The sequence below is a fragment of the Lutjanus erythropterus genome, chromosome 2 (assembly GCF_056507025.1).
Source record: "Lutjanus erythropterus isolate fLutEry1 chromosome 2, fLutEry1.hap2, whole genome shotgun sequence".
NCBI classification, from domain to species: domain Eukaryota; kingdom Metazoa; phylum Chordata; class Actinopteri; order Lutjaniformes; family Lutjanidae; genus Lutjanus; species Lutjanus erythropterus.
This window is the reverse complement of record NC_139318.1, coordinates 29,011,616-29,029,655: the sequence shown is the minus strand read 5'-3', so window position 1 is coordinate 29,029,655 and position 18,040 is coordinate 29,011,616. Positions and strand designations below refer to the sequence as shown.

Genomic DNA, 18,040 nt, shown 5'->3' with positions numbered 1-18,040 from the left:
TGCAATTAATATAATGATAAAACAGCATTAAAATATCCCCAGCTGAGAGACAATAGTTGCATAAACTGCTTTGTGCTTACTTACGGCTATACTGTTGATGATTTGTGACGTGAGCTGTTTAATTATGCTGCTGCTTTCACTGTATTTTTAGTTCAGAAAATTTCCTCCCCTGGTGAGACAGTTAAGTTTACTTTAATGTAATGAGTTTCATTTAATGAATGATTAATGATATTTCTATGCAAATGAATGTTCTCCCTGTGTGTTGTGTCTTGGGTGGTCTGACACTTCCTGTACATTTACAGTCAGAAGTAGGCAGCAATCAGCCCGTGTTTCCTGCCTTTCAATCACTGCACTCTAGAAATACTGTGGTGGTCGTCGTGCTAAGCTGCACAGCTGGATGAACGGCATGAGTACATGTGCAGCACTGGCACTGAAGTATGGTTTTAATGATACAACACATCCCACTCAGCACTGTTAGACGTGTGACAAATATGCATGATTCTGTTTGTCCTTAGAGTCTGAATTCTGGACTCAGACTTACGCTGCCTTTTCACGTTTCATTACAAATCTGAATGCAGATTGGATGTGTGCAGTGTAGCTTTTTGAGAAAACGTTCTGTGTTTATGCCGGTCCAGAGGAATGTTATTTTTGGTGTTGAGTTGGTCCAGACCACAGATCTGAGGGGGAGGGCAGGGAAAGTTTAGGAGGAAATGGGTGTTGAGAACTCCTCCTATCTAACTCCACATTCCTCTTTTGTACCCTTCTCTCCAAGTTTTGGTGCTGAAACGTCTGCAAGGACAGAAAGAGCACAGAGGGAGGACGGCAGCAACTGGGGGAAAATCAAAGACGATCAGTGAAAGGTACTGACTCAAAGGCACTGCAGCTGAAGGGTAAGAACTTCCTCAAAACATCTTGGTTATGTTGGATTAAACTGAACTGACATGCCTGGATTTTATGTTATTTTCTGACACTAAGACCACAGTTTAGTATGATGTAACTTTTGCCTGTACAGGTCACACCCAAATGCGATTGTTTTAACCTTGATGAAGACACTTTTCTTTTCCTCCACCATGATACGCTTGAAGTTTCTGTTGTCATTATTTTCCTTCAGTGTGTGCCAGGTACCTCACACTGTTACTCAAACCAGATGCAGTAGTATGTAATCAAACACATGCTTCTCTGAACTGTCCACAAACTAATGGCAACAGTGGTGTCCCTCTATGGGCAGAGCTGGGTGGGAAAGACAAACATGTGCATGGTGAAGAATACCCCGACTCCTAAAAGTCTGTACAGTTGAGGGTTGATAATTTAGGAAAAGTAAATGTCTACATCTAGCACTATTTGTCACTAATATTTCTCACTATCTGACCAGAAATAAACATACCAAAAGCACAGTTTTGATACTTTGGAGTAAATTTTTAGATAAGAAAAATTAACTGCATTTAATCTGTATTTTATTACTGTAGATTTCTACCGTTTGCTACCTATAATGTAGGTAGAAAAAACGGCAGACGGCACTAAATTCATATTCCATCTTACCTGTCATGACAGGTATCATGACATGTTTATGATAGTCTTATGCACACCCCTTCAAATAAAGTGTTACTGTAAGGTATAATGAACATTATGTTATAAACACTGAGGGTAGTGCACGAATCATTATTTTATAATAATGACCCGCTCACTGTTCATTATCCCACTTATTACACAGCTACTTACTTTCAAAAATATCAATAATCTGACACAAAATTTTTAATTCAAAACTTATTTCATTGATTTAAAAATTACTGTGTTGCTTCTCCAAAATCTATGATGAGAACTGTGTCCATACCAACCGTCTGTTACTCATAGCAACAGTCTGTTATTCATATCAGTGCTTGCTGTTCAGAAGTATTACATGGCTTTGTTAGATACTCAATTCCAACTGGTCAGTTACAACATCTGAGGTCTTTTATTTCTGTGTAATAGACTGTTGTTATGAAGAACAGACCGTTGCTATGGATACAGTTCTGGTCATAGACTCTGGAGGAACAATGACATCATTGTTAAATCAACAAAAAATTATTTTAATATTTATAATGTGTGTCAAACTATTGATTTTTTTTGTAACATAATAATGTAAATGTAAAAAGCATGATAATGTACAGTGAGCAGGTCACTATTGAGAAATAAAGCCAAAAAAATAATTTTAAAATTAATATTTTGTGTTACATAAATGTGTCTCATATTTGTTTTTGTACATAACAGACCTTCAAGGTTTTATTGATAATTTTTTTGAATAAACAAATATTGGAAAAAAAATGCATTCACAGAGTTTTTATAAAGCTGTGGAATGACAGTTTCATTTTTCCTAAAGAATTTTTTAAATTGTGAATTGATCATTCAAAAGGTTTGAAGGGTCCAAAATGAGTGTTTTGTTTATGTCTGGGTAAGAGTGTGACGTCTGGTTTCTCAGCAACCATTATAGCAACTTGGCAACCACTGGAATGGAACACAAGGGCGCAGGCAATGTTATTAATGGTGCTTTTAAAATACTGTAATAGACCAATAATTAAAAAAAAAAAATCAAAATTGCAAGCACAAACAGTCCAAGGCATAATGCAGGGTTGGTGCATGATTAAAATGTCTTTATTTTACATGGCAACATGCATTTGAAATGACCAATGATTTGCAACTAACACAGACTTTAATTTTGGAATTGTTTTATTGACACTATGTAGTTCACCCATGCAATGAGCCCCTCACATGATAGAATAACTACTGTACACCTCAGGTATCCAGAGAGAACCTGCATGTGATCATCACCAAGACCCAGCAGTGTTCTCTAAGAGAATTCCTTATTTAGATGGCACTGTATCTAGGGGAACTGAAAAGGAATAAGTCTTACTTAATAATGACTTCCCCTTTTTGCGTGTGTCCTCACAAATGTTCCTTGTACACTGATTAAAATTAAATCAATGAGTCATTCATCCTTTTCCCTATCCGACATAAAAGTTGTTTTGCAATCACTCTCTGGGGTGTGGTTCATTGGGGGAAGTGTTTGAAGAGATTAAGAAAAGTTTCTAGGTTGCGCCTCAACTGTAATGACAGATTGTCATCTTATAGACCGCAGGAAAGTTTCTACCCAGATTCACAAAAACTATGTCAGACCGTTGGTGGATAGGGTTTCAGAACACAAGTTTGTTTACAGTGGTTACAGGGAGGTGATGTTCTGATGTATTCCTCAGAGACCGGACAGGCTCTGAAGACGGAGAAACCCCCCGTCCCGTCCGCCGTGTTTGTGGCTTGATAAATGGGCCGAGATGGTCAGTGCAGATGTTGAGAGGCTTGATGAAAGTGCTCAGAGTTTCCTTGAGAGGCAGACAGAGAGTCTACTGTTTCAGGCCACTGCCTCCACAAATGGACATTTTAAACGTTTTAAATGACATGCAGAGAAAGGATGGTGCTTAGCAATGGATAGTGGGTTTCTTTGACTACAGAGCTGTTAGGATCTATGTGGAACCACCTATCTTGAATGGACAATTAAATAAATTTTAAATAAAATTTTTCCTCTTACCTGTAGTGATATTTAACCATCTAGACTGTTTTGGTGTGAGCTGCCCCACAGGCAGCACCGCCTTAAAAACTGACACGATTATATAAATGGCATTACTACATGAGCTCAGGAACACATTGGAGAGTTAAGACTCTGTCATGCAAAGTGAAAGCCATATATCGACAACATCCAGAAATGCCAGTGACTTTTCTGGACCTGAGCTCATTTGAGATGGACTGACATGAAGTGGAAAAGTCTGCTGTGGTCTGACAACTCCACATTTTAGATTATTTTCAGAAATCATAGACGTTGTGTCCTCTCAAAAGCCAGCATCTGTGATGGTATGGGGGTGTGTTATTGTCCATGGCATCATGGGTAACTGTCACATCTGTGAGGGCCCTATTCATTGATGCTGCAACATATGATTCCATGCAGACAACATCTTTTTCAGAGATGTCCGTGCTTATTTTGGCAAGACAATGTCAGGACAGATTCTGCATATGTTATAACAGTGTGGCTTCATACCAGAGTTTGGTGTCTGGACTGGCCTGCCTGAAGTCCAGACCTGTCTCCCATTGAAAATAAGTGGTGCATTGTGAAGCTAAAAATAAGTTAATGGAGACCTCTGACTGTTGAACAAATGAAAATTAATATATCAAACAAGAATGAGGAATAATTCCACTTTCAGAACAACAATTATTATCCTCAGTTTCCATGCACACTGACTGAGTGTTGTTGAAATAAAAGGTGATGTATCACAGTGCTAAACATGCTCCTGTCCCAACTTTTTTGGAACATGTTGCAGGCGTCAATTAAAATGAGTGCATATTTACAAAATATTTACATATTTACAGTCTTCTCTTGTAAAGACGTTATCATATCATCATATTAACATCATGTTGTTTGTCCACAGGACACCAAGATATTCTGTCATCTCCGAGCAGTCATGGTCTTCCTGCTCATTTCCCTCACTATGCTGCATCTGGTCACCTTGGCCATGCTGCTCATCGCCACCCTGGAGAAGGTAAGACACATGTCAACTCACTGAGCTCATGTTGTCACTCTTCTGATAGTAGGTGTCGCTGTTGATCCCTATATGATGTCAACAGAACAAACCAAACACAAAAATGCTGCACATCAACATACTAACTGTGGTTTTGTGCATCGTGTCATTCTTTCTTTCTTTCTTTCTCTCTGCAGTCATGGTGGGTCTGGACTGACTCAGAAATCACAGACCTCTGGTATAACTGCTTCCATGATAATGCCTCAAATACCTGGTTGTGTGCTGCTACCAATGAAAGCGGTAAAGTATTTGTCTGTGTTCTTGCCTGCATGCTGGTTTGTTTGTTCATATTTTTCGTTCCTGTATGACTGGATACTTGATAACTGCCGAAAGCTTTTAGTTTTGTTTTTTTCGTCAGTGTCTTACACTTGTTCTCTGACCTGCTCTCCCAGACTGGCTGCAGTCTGTCCAGGCCCTCATGGTCCTCTCTGTGGTTTTCTCCTCCATCTCTTTCCTGGTTTTTCTGGGTCAGCTGCTCACCATGTCCAAAGGAGGACTCTTCTACTTCACAGGCCTCTGTCAGGCCTTTGCAGGTGTTTGAGGACTTTTATGTTTCCACTCTTTCTCTTTTGACAGCAACAACTTAACTGCACTTAGATTTTTTTTTAAATGTAGCTTAGCCTTTTATTAATTGTCAAGAGAAAGCTTGGTTTCTATGCCTTTGGTATTTTCTACTCATACTTTAAATGAAAGAAGCAAACCACATTCACTAACATCCACTGTTTAAAAAAAAATTAAATGCACATCAATAAACCACAATGCCAGTCAAGTCTCATTCCCAGCTTCTCACCGCCACTCAGTGACTCATACAGAGACGCACAGAACCCATTAGCAGCTGAAAACAATGCACCAAGCACTTCAAGTAATTTCAATGTAAACCCATCTGCTTATCGACATAGTATAAATTATGGAAGAGGTGGATGGATGGCTCAAACAAACAGAGGACTTTCAGATCAGGGTTCATGCCCCACACAGAAATGAAAACATTATTAAAACTTATACGGTACATAATGTTACATTTTGCAATGTGACTTTCTAAAGCTAACCAAGTCATTTTTGTGCCCAAACCTCCCCAAACTGCAAGCTTTTTACAGCATTAACCATGTGTCAATCTTGGCCCTCTGGCCTCATCAAATACAGCCGCTAAAGGGCAACTTGTGCTTCAGTATGTCAGTATGTGCAGATGACAAGTTCAGTTGAGAATGGGTTGACGATGCTGCACTAACGTGGCCTCCCATCACAACGAACATGGACACTGTAGTTAATTTTTTGTTAATCCCACAGTCGCCATCCTGCTGCTGTAAATACTGACAGAAAATACAGACTGTAGAGCATGAAATGCGCAGCTAAAAATCGTTCCCAAATGCACTACCTACTCCTGTTTAGGTAACATATGCTAAAACTTATAGTACTCAACTGTTTTATAAAATGCCATAGCCTTACAAAACGTTGAACTACATATTTGTGGCCCACTTTTAAAGGTCGAGTGTGTCAGATTTATGAGGATGTACTATGTACTGGCAAAATATGGCAGAAAAAAAAATAATGTTTATAACTACAGAGGTTGTGGGTCTTCTGTTGTTCAGCCATGTTTCTACAGTAGCCTGGAATGGGCCATATTAACTAAAAGTTTTGAATGTGTTCCTCTTGCAGGTTTCACAGCGTTTGCTGCTTGCCTCATCTTCACCTTCCACAGAAAGGAGATCTTAAACGACCCCAGAGATCTGAGCAAAGGACGCTTCGGCTACTGTTTCATCCTGGCCTGGCTGTGTGTCCCTCTCCTCCTGATCAGTGCAGTCCTATACGTCCACCTGCGCAAGAGACAGTGAACAAAAACAACAACAAAAAAAGAAGAAGATGGAAAACCTGTCATTAAAGGGAAGATTGAGTACTTTTCATGTGGATGTCTAGTGAGTGTTGATGGTAAATCTAGTCAGTTAAATCTTCTTCCTGCGTCCAGTGATGTGAAGTGATCTGTGATAGTGATGCAGTTGGTTATAAGCCTATTTCAGCTTGGAGTCCTAGTCTTTGCTTCAGGGTAGCCATGGAGCATGCTAGACTAGAGAATTTTGGCACGTAACACTATGTATTAGCCGAAAAAGTAATAGCTATAGGCGAGGGTGGTGATAACACTGCAACATTGTTGTGGGCGGCATAAGCTTGTGTGCCGTGCATTCTGGCACATGTAGCCTCTGCCAGCATGGCTTCACAAGCAGAAGAACTGAAGTTGTATTCCAAATTGCGTATTTTTTCTTTTTTTCTTATACTACGTAATGCAGCTGCTCTTACAAAGTACATATTGTTGCAGGCAATATGCATACAATTGGGGCATGCCACTACGTCATAACATTACACCTTGAACTTTGACCTTCTTGCTCATAAATCTATCGCTGTCCTTGTTGTGAAATTTGAAGTAAAATCAAAGTATGCAATTTTAAATGCAGGTTTACACTTGAATGAGTTGTCAACAATCTGCGGCTCAGTCAATGTGACTTCGTATGTATCTTGTGCTATGCAGAGGATTGTGGGTCAGAATATCCAGAAAAGCATGCTGGTTGCAACTGCATAATAGGACCACATGCAGTAGGACATCCTGGTATTTTTGGCATATAACATTTGACATATTATGTATGGGGACATACTATACCTTTTTTGGCATACTAATTAGTATGGTAGTATGGGTTTTGGTGGATATTGCACACACAAGGAATTTATTGCTTCAGTTGAAACACTGACTGGAAATCCACATGAAAAGTGCAGAACTTTTCCTCGTCCCAGTTAACAGTAAGGGCAAGTGAGGAAATATGACATCTGAGAATGAAATACCTCTTGAAATGATCCAACTCTCAACATCTCTCAAGACCAGATCAAGACAGATAAAAGTCATTTAAACTCAGTCATTCTGTAAGATACAAAACTCATATTAGAGAGACAGTTCATTCGCAAATCAAAAACATATTTTTCCTCTCACCTGTAGTGCTATTTGTCCATCTAGATTGTTTTGGTGTGAGTAGCAGACTTGGAGATATCAGCCACAGAGACGTATTCCTCAGAACTAGATAACAGAACTAGATGGCACTTAGCTTATGACGCTCAAAGCACAATAAATAAATAGATAAATGAATAAAATAAAAATTAATAAATAAAAAAAATTTAAAACTCAGCAGCCAATGAGACAAATTTTCTCTCCAGAAATCATGACTCAGTTACTGAGCTGAGCTGTTGGTGAGCAGTTTCATGTAGGAACTATGCTTGGATCAGTGAACCAGGGTATTAATATTTTTATTTTATTTTTTTTATTGTCAAAAATACAGATGCTCTTCTTTCTATATGGAGATGCTGTAATGAGGTGTTGTATTGTAGAGCACAGCAGGGGCCACCAGAGATCAGTTTCTGTACTGGAGGACAAAAAGGCAGTACAGCTGCGGTGAGAAACATGATGTCTTAAAAGGGATGAAATTACAGGACTAATTAGTAAAAGATAAAAATGCATCTGTTTGGGAGTATTTTGGGGTTAGTCATGATTTTAAAGGATAGCCGGCAGACCACTGATGGGTCAGAGTACTGTAGTGAGTGTGTAACTGAGCAGAGAAAAAGGCAAACAGTGAAGTTGTCACTGTGGCAGTAAATGTACAGCTTAGGTTCAAATAGCTCACATCAAGGCCTTTTTGAATGTGTTTGTTTGTTTTTTCTTTTTGGCACTCTGAACACCACAAGCTGAGGGCCATTTAGTTTGCTTACATTCAAGAGAAGGCATACATCTCTTAGCCGATCGCTCCAAAACTCTGCAACTCACACCAAAATAAACTAGATGGATAAATAGCACTACAGGCAAGAGGAATCTGTGAACTGTCCCTTTAATCTGTTACATTCTGACATAGAAATATTAGATAATTCATGCTTAACCTTTTGTGCTAAGTGTATAGTTGTGATTATGGTAGGACAATATGGAGCGTAAATTACTTTTTTGTATTTTGTATATATTTGTGTTTACATATTAAAAAAAAAAAGGAAATATACCGATTGTTGTCACTTTGTACACCATTCCTGAATTCAAAGAGCTTAATCTGTGTGAAGCCTGTTTTGTTTTGTTTAAGTGCTTTATGTGTTCGAGTGAGCAAGTGCAATCCTCTGACATGATGCCATGGTTGTGACAGGGTGTGTGCCGTCATTGTTATTTATTCACTCATTGTTCAGTGGCATTTGTTGTTTACTTAAAGTATGCCAGTGCTATTTTCTGATTTCGTGATAAACAACTGATAACATATTGGCACTAGAGACACTAGTGTCAGTATTTTTCTAAAGATGTTTCCAAAGAAATAAAAAAAGAAACTACTGTGATTGCACCTGACACCTTCAGATAGGATGTCAGATAGTGTTACACGTTACACACAAACCTACCTGTCAGGCTGGACCAGTCCAAAAAGGAAAATGTGATGCAAGTGGCAGCCTTTTCAATAAAGTATCAATATATTATTCGCCACATGCCTCACACACATTCAAGAGAGTTTGTGGACTAAAACCAAGAAATTAAAGAGCTTGATTTAATTTAACTACAGACGGTGAAAGAGAGGAACAGTGGGGTTTTGGCTGTACGTCTTGAGCAGCATACTGATCTGTCAGCTCCTCAGAATGTCAGGAATCTGAGAAACAAGGAGTGGAGGGGTCAGGATGAGTGAGATGACATGCAGGGGAGGGAACAGTTCGATGAAGTCAGTGCCTCGGAGCTTCATGAGTAATACTGGAGCCACGGAGGTACAGGAGACATGCTGCCCAGGAGGTGAGTTTCAGAACGTGCTGATTTTTGTGTGTTCAAGCTGATTTGTTCTTTCTGCTTATTGAATGTTCTTACTCTCTCATGAGCTGGGGGAGACCCAGGTAAAAAGGTAGCACACTTTACTGTATTAGAAATATAATTTATTTTAATTTATTCAAAGTATATTTAAAATAGGGCCCGACAGATACTGTATTTTTGGAGCTGATAACAAAAAACCCTCTATTGTTACATCTGACAATATTCTTTAAAGAGAGTTTAATACACAGAATATACATAAATACACATTTTTGCAATGATCCCTCAAAAGTGGTTAACGCACACACTGACAAAGATATGCAGGCCTAATGGAGGCAGGATATCAAACAACATAGATGCTGATACTGATATAGACACCAAAATCAGTCCAAATTATCAGTCGATGAATTTGGTTGAGCTCTACTTTAGTGTAATAGAAATATAATAAAAAATAGACGTCATTAAGTTCAGCTTCAATGTACTGTGTTATAAATTTATTTTAAGCTGTAACTCAGTATACTTTGAAAAAATATCACAAGAAAGGTAAACTATTATTTCATTTGACAAGCATGTATATTAATACATGTATAGCCATGTACTTTAAGTGTACTAAGCATGCTTGAAGATGTTCTACTTAAACAGAAGTACACTAAATGCACTTAAAATTGTGTATTTCTGCAATTAAATTCGTCCAAAATTAGTTGTTCCTAAATAGCAAACTAAAAGTGATCGTTAAGACACTTAAAGTACACTGATGTTTAGTCTGACTGCAAGTACACTCAAGTATGCTAAAATTTAAAATGCTTGGAATATTTATTTTTCACCAGGGACGAGGCTGCAGGACCTAAAACGTGCTCAAGACTGGACTTGTGAACCTTTTATCTCAGTCAAATCAAACTCATCTTCAGGACTGTCAGCAGCATCAAGATATATGTGCTCAGCTCTTGCCAACATGGAGCTTTTTTGATTTTTTGCTAGAAGTATGAATGAAATGATCATTTTATCCAGATTGAATGGTGACATGAGCTGGACTGGGAGTCAGTAGTGGGAACTCTGATCAGCAGCACCTTTTCCCAGAGACACGTCAGGCTGCAGTCATGTCAAACTCTAAGGAGCAAAGCCTGGACGAGGATGTTGTGTTCCTGCCGGTGACTGAGTCGTCCCCAGAGTTCCTCCACTGTGAGAAGGAGCGTCAAGCAGTGGAGAGGCTCCTCAACGCAGGACCAGAGGCCTTCTACAGCTCCATCGGCACAGAGCGTGCCGGCTGCTTCCTGTCCTCTGAAGAGGTCAGCCAGATAAGCAGCTGGGCTCAGGACTACAGCTTCACCCCGTTGCAGGTGCACAGTGAGGTAAATGGAGACATGGGTGGCCCAGAGATGGAGGACCTCTGCTCCACCTACTTCCCTTCCTTCTCAGACACACCGACCCCGGACCTAGACCTTGGCTGGCCTGAAAGAGGCCCCTGGGTGCCGAAGGGGAGCGTTACAGTCCACACCAGTCCTCCTGCTGAGGGAGAACCTCCTGTCAGAGAAATCATCAGGCGACATCTGCAAAAGGCCAGCCAAGTATGCAAATATAATGTAGATTAAAATTTTTAGTAATATATTGCACACTTGATTTAGCATGGTAGTGCTTAATGTCACTTTTTAAAAACTTTGTTGCTTATTATTTTGAGTGTTTGTTTGGTTTTATAAATGATTTTCAAATTTCAGACACAGTTTGGTTAGATTTAGGAGTAAAGGTTACGTGGTTAGGAGCAGGAAAAAAAATACTTTGGTAGGTTTTTCGGCAATCACAAGGCAACAAAATCCTCTTCCTTTGAGACTTGACCATTAATGAATGAGTATGAGTTAAGTGCAACCATGGTAACTGAAATGCACATGTGTTGTATAATGACAGTAACTGCTGTGAAAGCTTTAGTCTAGAAAACCCGACAGGATTCATTCAACATTCCTAATTGAAATCCTTTGAAACCTAAGGTGGTTTATGCAACCGGGCTCTGGTACTTTACTTGAGTCTTTTAAATTTTTGAGACTTCATGCTTTCACAGTCCAGTGTTTAAGAGGAAAATCATGTTGCCCTCTTCTCACACCACTACGTTTAATTGTTGCCATTAATTAATTGCTTCTTTGCAAATTAAACTTTACTTAAATAATATATAATAAACTCAAAATATAATTCCTCAAAAGTAGTCATGAAGCAACCTGTCCCAAATACAACAGTGAAATGGTGTTTAATGGTTAATGCATCAATACATTTTAACACACTGATAGAAACTATCACTCAGAATGAGTAGTATTTTTACTTGTTCAGCTTTACTTGTGTAAAGTACCTCATCACTTTATAAAAATGTAAGTGTTGTCATTATTATCGTCATTATTGTCATAGAAATATAAGAAAGAAAGGAAATAAAAGCCACTGTCTGAATAATCCTGTAATTAAGGTGCCTTTTTGTGTACCTTGCAGGTGATTGCCGTTGTGACAGACAGATTGACGGATGGTGCAATAATTGGCGATTTACATAATGCTGCGTCCCGAGGCGTCCCTGTTTACATCATCCTGAACCAAAGGTCCATTCAAGAGAGCTTCTTACTCAGCAGGCTCATGCATCCAGTGAGTCACCTCCTACAAACCAGCACACACCTAGCAGCCTGACATGGCAACAAATAAACCAGAGATTTTATTTTGACAAAATCAAACCCCACCAGTCACATCAATGTATTATGTCATAGGTCACTCCAGAAACTAAGTGTCTATCGTGGTTATTAAAAACTTGATGCACTGCATACGTACCCTTGAGAGGAGCCTCATAAACTGCGTGTGTTTTTTTTTCTTTGGCATGCTGATGTTAGGAATGTGTTGCATACTCTCAGCAACAGAAACTGGTTACACAGCATTCAGCGATGTCTGTGTTTGTCTTTCAAGTGATGAAAAAAGACTGCCCTGTTGAGAACAAAATAAAAGAAATCCTATGAATGCAGTACATGAGATTAATGAACAAAGACTCATGAGTGAACAGAACTTCAAAGTTTCTGTCTTTAATTGGCCAATAGAGTATGCAGTGTGATCAAAGGATGTAATTTATTTTCCTGGTTATACTCGTGTGCCATGGCTATAACAATCCAATGCACATTTTTTAGATAGTGGTGCACCTCAATATTGCAAAGTTTACTGGCCACGAACTTTACAGTACAGATAACGCTCGTTCCCAAAGTATGAACCCTGATGATTTTGATGATCTCTGACTTTTCATTTGCTGCAACCAGCAGATCTCAGTTTTCACTTATCCTGTGAACTATCTGAACATCTACAAGATGGATTCACACAAAATTTGGTACACTCACGGTTTGGTTCCCAGACAAACTATAATAATTCTTTGTCATCATGGGTTTGTTAGCATGGTGACATTAGCCTGACAGAGCTGCTAGCCTGGCTGTCGGTGACCGTTCACATTCCATCACAGATAAACACATTTTCAGTGTAATGCAGTATTTAGTTTCATCTTGTGATCTTGCAGTACATGCGGGTCCGTGTTCTTGGAGGGAAAACCTTCTGTTCGAGGACGGGACGGATGGTGGTCGGTGAAATGAAAGACAAATTCCTTCTGGTGGATTTGCAGACAGTGATTCATGGCAGCTACAGGTGAGCAGTTATATCAAGTCATTCCTTTAATATTCCATGTATTACACACACTTTAGAGTGATATTATCAGACTGTCTTTGTACTCTGCAGCCTCACATGGACAGACGCCCACCTGCATCGGCAGCTCATCACTGTCCTCGGTGGCCCGGTTGTTGACTCATTCGACAGGGAGTTCAGGATCCTTTTTGCAGCTTCGATCCCCGTCCCAGACTCATGGAGAGTCACAGGTTCTCATACGGATGAGACCCGTCAGCCGAAAGACCTTTCAAATCTCAGGTTTCAAAAACATGTCCCTCTGGAGCCTGAGATCACCAGCCCTCCCTCCCCACCTACTGATTCGCTCCTGGACTGGGAGGCCATGGGGGTTGTCCAGAGAGACTTCTTTGACAGTCCTTTTGACCAACATAAGGAAATTGTGGCTGAGGAAAAGCCACTGTGTAACAACATGCTGTTTAATAAAAGCACACCTATTCTGGATGGTTTTACTAACAATGGGAACCAATATATGGAAAAGAAAAGGTAAATGGATCATCTCAATTTAAACAATCTTTCATTAGTGAGTCCTTGAAGCTGTCTCTGGACCAGGCATACAGTGTATTTAAGTCCACTTTGATGATTTTTATTGTTTTTTAAAAAAAAACATAATTTAGCATTTATTGAAACTTAGACCAAAATGTTTTTTTTCATTCTTTGAATAATTTTCTCTATGCAGGACAGTATAATTTTAAAGGGACATTGCTCCCCCAAATCAAAAATACATATTTTTCCTCTTACCCGTAGTGCTATTTATTCATCTAGATTATTTTAGTTTAAGTTGCAGAGTTTTGGAGAAATCAGCCAAAGAGATATCTGCCTTATCTCGAATATAATGGAGTTTGACGGCTTGGGGGCTCAAAGCACCAAAAAAACCTGAACAGCAATGTCAAAGTTCTGTCCAGAAATCATGACTCAGTTACTCAAAATAATCCAAAGACCTTGTTTGTCAGCAGTTTCATGTAGGAACTATTTTCTTTCAACCAAACTACTCCTGCCAAATGTGTCACTGTGCAGAAGGAGGCATGCATCTACTCATGGATGAGAGGTTACAGCTCAGCAGAGTTATATTTACATCCAGCACGTGCCTCTCATCCATGAGTAGAGGCACACTTCCTTCTGCACAGTGACACATTTTGGCAGGGGTAGTTCAGTACAAAGAAAATGATGATTGGCTGCACCACTTTTGGTGCAGACATGAATGGATAACGTTAAACTTGGAAGATGGATTCTCTCATGATCTTGAAAATCCAGCTGCCTTGCAAGGTAAACCACAAAATGTTTCTTCATTTAATCTCAGTCAGCACTCCTCTGACAGCAGCACAGTGTCGCTCCGTCTCCCCTCGCAGGAGAATGATAGCTTTTACTATGTTTATGTGGACATTGTGTCTCTGTTGCTCTGAAATTTTGCGACCACAGGCAACAGAGAACAGGAAGACAACAAAGGAGAATAAGGTCTGGTGCTGCAACAGACTTATTAGTGACGAGAAAAAAATACCTGGTTCCCCAAAAAACAATTTCATGAAATATCCACCCCTGCATGTGCGCGAGTCTCTCATCCATGAGTAGATGCACACCTCCTTCTGCATGTTGACACAGTTAACGGATGTAGTTTGACAGAAAGAAAATATACATATATGAAACTGCTCACAACAAAGTCTGTGGATTATCTTGAGAAACCGAGTCATGATTTCTGGAAAGAGACATTACTGTTTTTCAAATGTATTTTGAAAAAGTTGAGTGCACATCTAGTTTGGTTATGCATGACAGACATCTCTAAAACTTGTCAGTTTACATCTAAACTAGCACCACAGGTAAGAGGATAAATATGCATTTCTCATTTTGGGGTGAACTGTCCCTTTAATATTTTGTGCTACAGGTTGTTTGCAGGACTTTACTGATCTCTTTTTGCATGTGACAGGGTGACTGAAAACACCTCTCCAGTGACAAACAATGTGCCAGATAAATCGACAACTTTAAAGTGAGTCCTGTCACATTCAATTGGGTCTCTGTGTTTCTCCTTCTGTTTTACTTCAATCTTTCCATGTAATCTCGATTATTTTGTAGAAAAACACAGCCCTCATCACCAGATCCAATAAATCCAGAAGGAATGAAAAGGTAACACCCAGAAGATAAAAGAAATACGCTGAATAAATGAAATGAAATGTCGTATCCAAAACAAAAAGTTTTTTTCTCCTGCAGGATTGAACGTATAGTAGAGAGACACCTCTCCAGGCAACTCTCCAAAGAGAAGAACAGCAATTTAGATGACAGAGCAACAAGAAGACTGGATGATACAACCACAGAGCCGACACACAACATGGTCACACTTTCCTCTACGAGGAGAAGAGCGGGCTCCAGGAGGGAGGACGTTGTGGAAGAGGAGATCTGCACAAACAAAACCAGCTCCAAAATTGAGAACACACCATCTTCCAGAGTAAGTAACCGTCCGTTTGCTGTTAAAAACACGTAAATTTAACCTTGACACCAAAAACCTGAGCTGCATTTCTGTCCTCACAGAAACCTTTAATCCTGAGGATCCCACAGTCTGACGGCTTCAGCTCTCTCAGTGACATCATGAGGAGGCTTCAGCCTCAGCAGAGCACCTCTGGGCTCCTGAAGAGAGGATCAAAGGGTGCTGTGTCAGAAATGAGTCAGTCCATGATGGACCTGAGCACACACAATACAGATGATGACAGAGGAGTCCCGGTGCCCAGGTTTAAGGCCAGCGTAAGTATGGAGAGTCATCGTATTTTTCTGTGTGTATTCCTGTGAAGGAGTGATGGAGGAACTTCTCACAAAAACAAATTTACAGATTATAAACATTTTACTCTTCAGGTCAGTGGTTCTCAAAAAGGGGTCTGTAACACTCGGCCAGAAAGTCTGTAAAAAGTTCTTAGATTCATTCATTTAAATTAATATGAGAGAAAAAAAATCATTCATTGACATTCATTGACAAAAGGCTTCATGGATTAACAAATAACATTTTTGTTTTAAAATATAAAATACTCCATAGATTATGTTCAAATCTATCAATCTATAACTCTTAATAAATACATATATATAAATTTTCTTCCCACCAGTCATGCAAGCTTACCCGCACCCATTAATGATGGAAAGATGTTGTCTTTACAGTTACAGACATGAGGGGCACCTGGTATGTTTTCCCTCTTAAAGGATCCTTTGACTGAAAAATAACTGAGAACCTCTGCTTTAGTTCACTGGAGAAGCACTTTAACCCCTAGAAAGAAAAAAATGTGTACCAAAATAATAATATAACCAAAAGAAACTTATTCAGAGAAAGAAATTTTATAAACCCCGGGAAAAAAAAAGACCAAAACATTTTTTTCAATGTAGTGTTTCAGTTTTGTGAGCACTACACAAAAACATCAAAACCGAGGCAAGTAATTCTAAAAACATCTGCATTGCTAGATGCTACTGTTTTTGTGTTTTGGGTGAAATTACCCTTTAAAGTGGATGCGGCAGTCATTTGCCAGAAGCTCTAAGTCTACAGGAGTAGTTCTCAACGTTTTCAACTTGTGATTTATCATCACAGACTCAAGGACAGATTACATGATTTTAATGTGCTTCAATCTCTGTTTCTTCAGCAGTGCCATGACCCTGGTTACGTGACGCCTGCTTTTACCCTGATGAGGAAGAGGAATGATGAGCTGAAACCTCTGTTGTACAGAGCACCTAAAAACTTTGTGCCCAGAGAGAGGCCTCGCAGCTCCAGTTTTGCCTTCACTTTGGACTGGAGGAAGTCACTGGCAGAGGTGGAAGGAGAACACGACACAGGAGCGAAGAAATAAGTGACACCACTCTGCACTCTCAATAAATAATAATACTTCAGCAATAATAACATCTTCTGTCACTGAGGAATGGCAGCTGCCAGCAGTAGAGAGTTATGACCTCTGCAGTGTTAATAAGCCAAACTGAGGCCCAAACAGGCTGTGACTCTGAAAATAAAAACCATGTACAGTATATTTTATATGTTGATTTGATTTTCCTCTGAATTTAACGACTGGATGTTTCACTGTATGTTGAAAGTGTGTGTGTATGGAAATTATTTACTTCACAATATGTTTAAATAAATAAAATTGTTGTGTTAATGCTGCTCACCATGAATAGTATCAACTGTTTTAACCACTGGAAGTTTGTCAGACAGTTGCATATGCAACCAAGTAGTTACTCTGTGGGATATTTTGATTGAAATGTACAAAAACTATGATTTTATTAAACCTTCAGCAAGTGGCAATAAATGTGCATTTCTGTGGGTTCTGGTACACGACAGAGTAATTGGAAATGGCGCTGAAAACTGGCAAAGTGACTGATTTGTCATTGATTTATAAAGGAAAGAGACAAAAGGTTGTAGTTAACATTGAAGACACTGTATTGTTTCAGAAATTTACAGGACTTGAAGTCCACTTTACACTTAATGGTTTAAAAGTAGGACTTACAGCCTTAAGGTCAGAATTTGTAGGCCAAGAAAAAAAAGAAGAAGAAGAAAAAGAAGAAGAAAGAAGGAAAGAAAGGATAATCAGAACAAAAACAATAGGGGTCTGCAGTGAGCGGTGCTTAGTAATGAATGAAAACTTAAATAATAATTCAATAAAACCCCATTAAATCAGATTTAAAACAAATGATTCATTAAAACAAGAACATCAGGAAGTCTGAGGCAGATAAATGTATTTAACATTTTTTTTTTAACAGAGTGTCTCTTTAAGATAAGATCAGTTAAAGGGGTCCTCTTTTTTATTTGTTTAAAATTGCATCCTACAGAGCATATCTTTTTTTAAAGAAAAAACCTTTGTTTTCTATTATTTAAGAAGAGGTCACTAATGAGCCCTCAGATTTTTTTCTTCTATTTGAACATTATTTTTTATTATAACATGGCATTGTTAAATACATTCTGATTTTCTGTTTGCATGCAACTTGTTTAATTTTTTTTAACCGATAAACAAATCATTTAAAA

General features: G+C 39.0%; 2 protein-coding genes across 3 annotated transcripts; both read left to right on the top strand.

Annotated features, from left to right (window-relative positions):
• Positions 1 to 735: 735 nt before the first annotated feature.
• On the top strand, positions 736 to 7,881 carry emp3a (epithelial membrane protein 3a (MAM blood group)). The gene is made up of 5 exons (XM_084745294.1): positions 736 to 890; positions 4,449 to 4,559; positions 4,736 to 4,838; positions 4,991 to 5,131; positions 6,252 to 7,881. The coding sequence occupies exons 2-5, from the start codon at positions 4,482 to 4,484 to the stop codon at positions 6,425 to 6,427; spliced, it is 498 nt and encodes a 165-aa protein (XP_084601420.1). The 5' UTR covers positions 736 to 890; positions 4,449 to 4,481; the 3' UTR covers positions 6,428 to 7,881.
• Positions 7,882 to 10,199: 2,318 nt separating this feature from the next.
• On the top strand, positions 10,200 to 17,193 carry sack1e (scaffolding CK1 anchoring protein E). Of its 2 annotated transcripts, none has more exons than XM_084745293.1 (9): positions 10,200 to 10,955; positions 11,857 to 12,003; positions 12,908 to 13,032; positions 13,123 to 13,551; positions 14,987 to 15,046; positions 15,133 to 15,183; positions 15,268 to 15,502; positions 15,586 to 15,795; positions 16,677 to 17,193. In XM_084745293.1, the coding sequence occupies exons 1-9, from the start codon at positions 10,488 to 10,490 to the stop codon at positions 16,875 to 16,877; spliced, it is 1,926 nt and encodes a 641-aa protein (XP_084601419.1). In that variant the 5' UTR covers positions 10,200 to 10,487; the 3' UTR covers positions 16,878 to 17,193. The 2 variants fall into 2 exon arrangements, with proteins under 2 accessions (XP_084601419.1, XP_084601418.1); XM_084745292.1 differs by having other exon boundaries at positions 10,201 to 10,955; positions 16,674 to 17,193.
• The last annotated feature ends 847 nt before the right edge of the window (positions 17,194 to 18,040 follow it).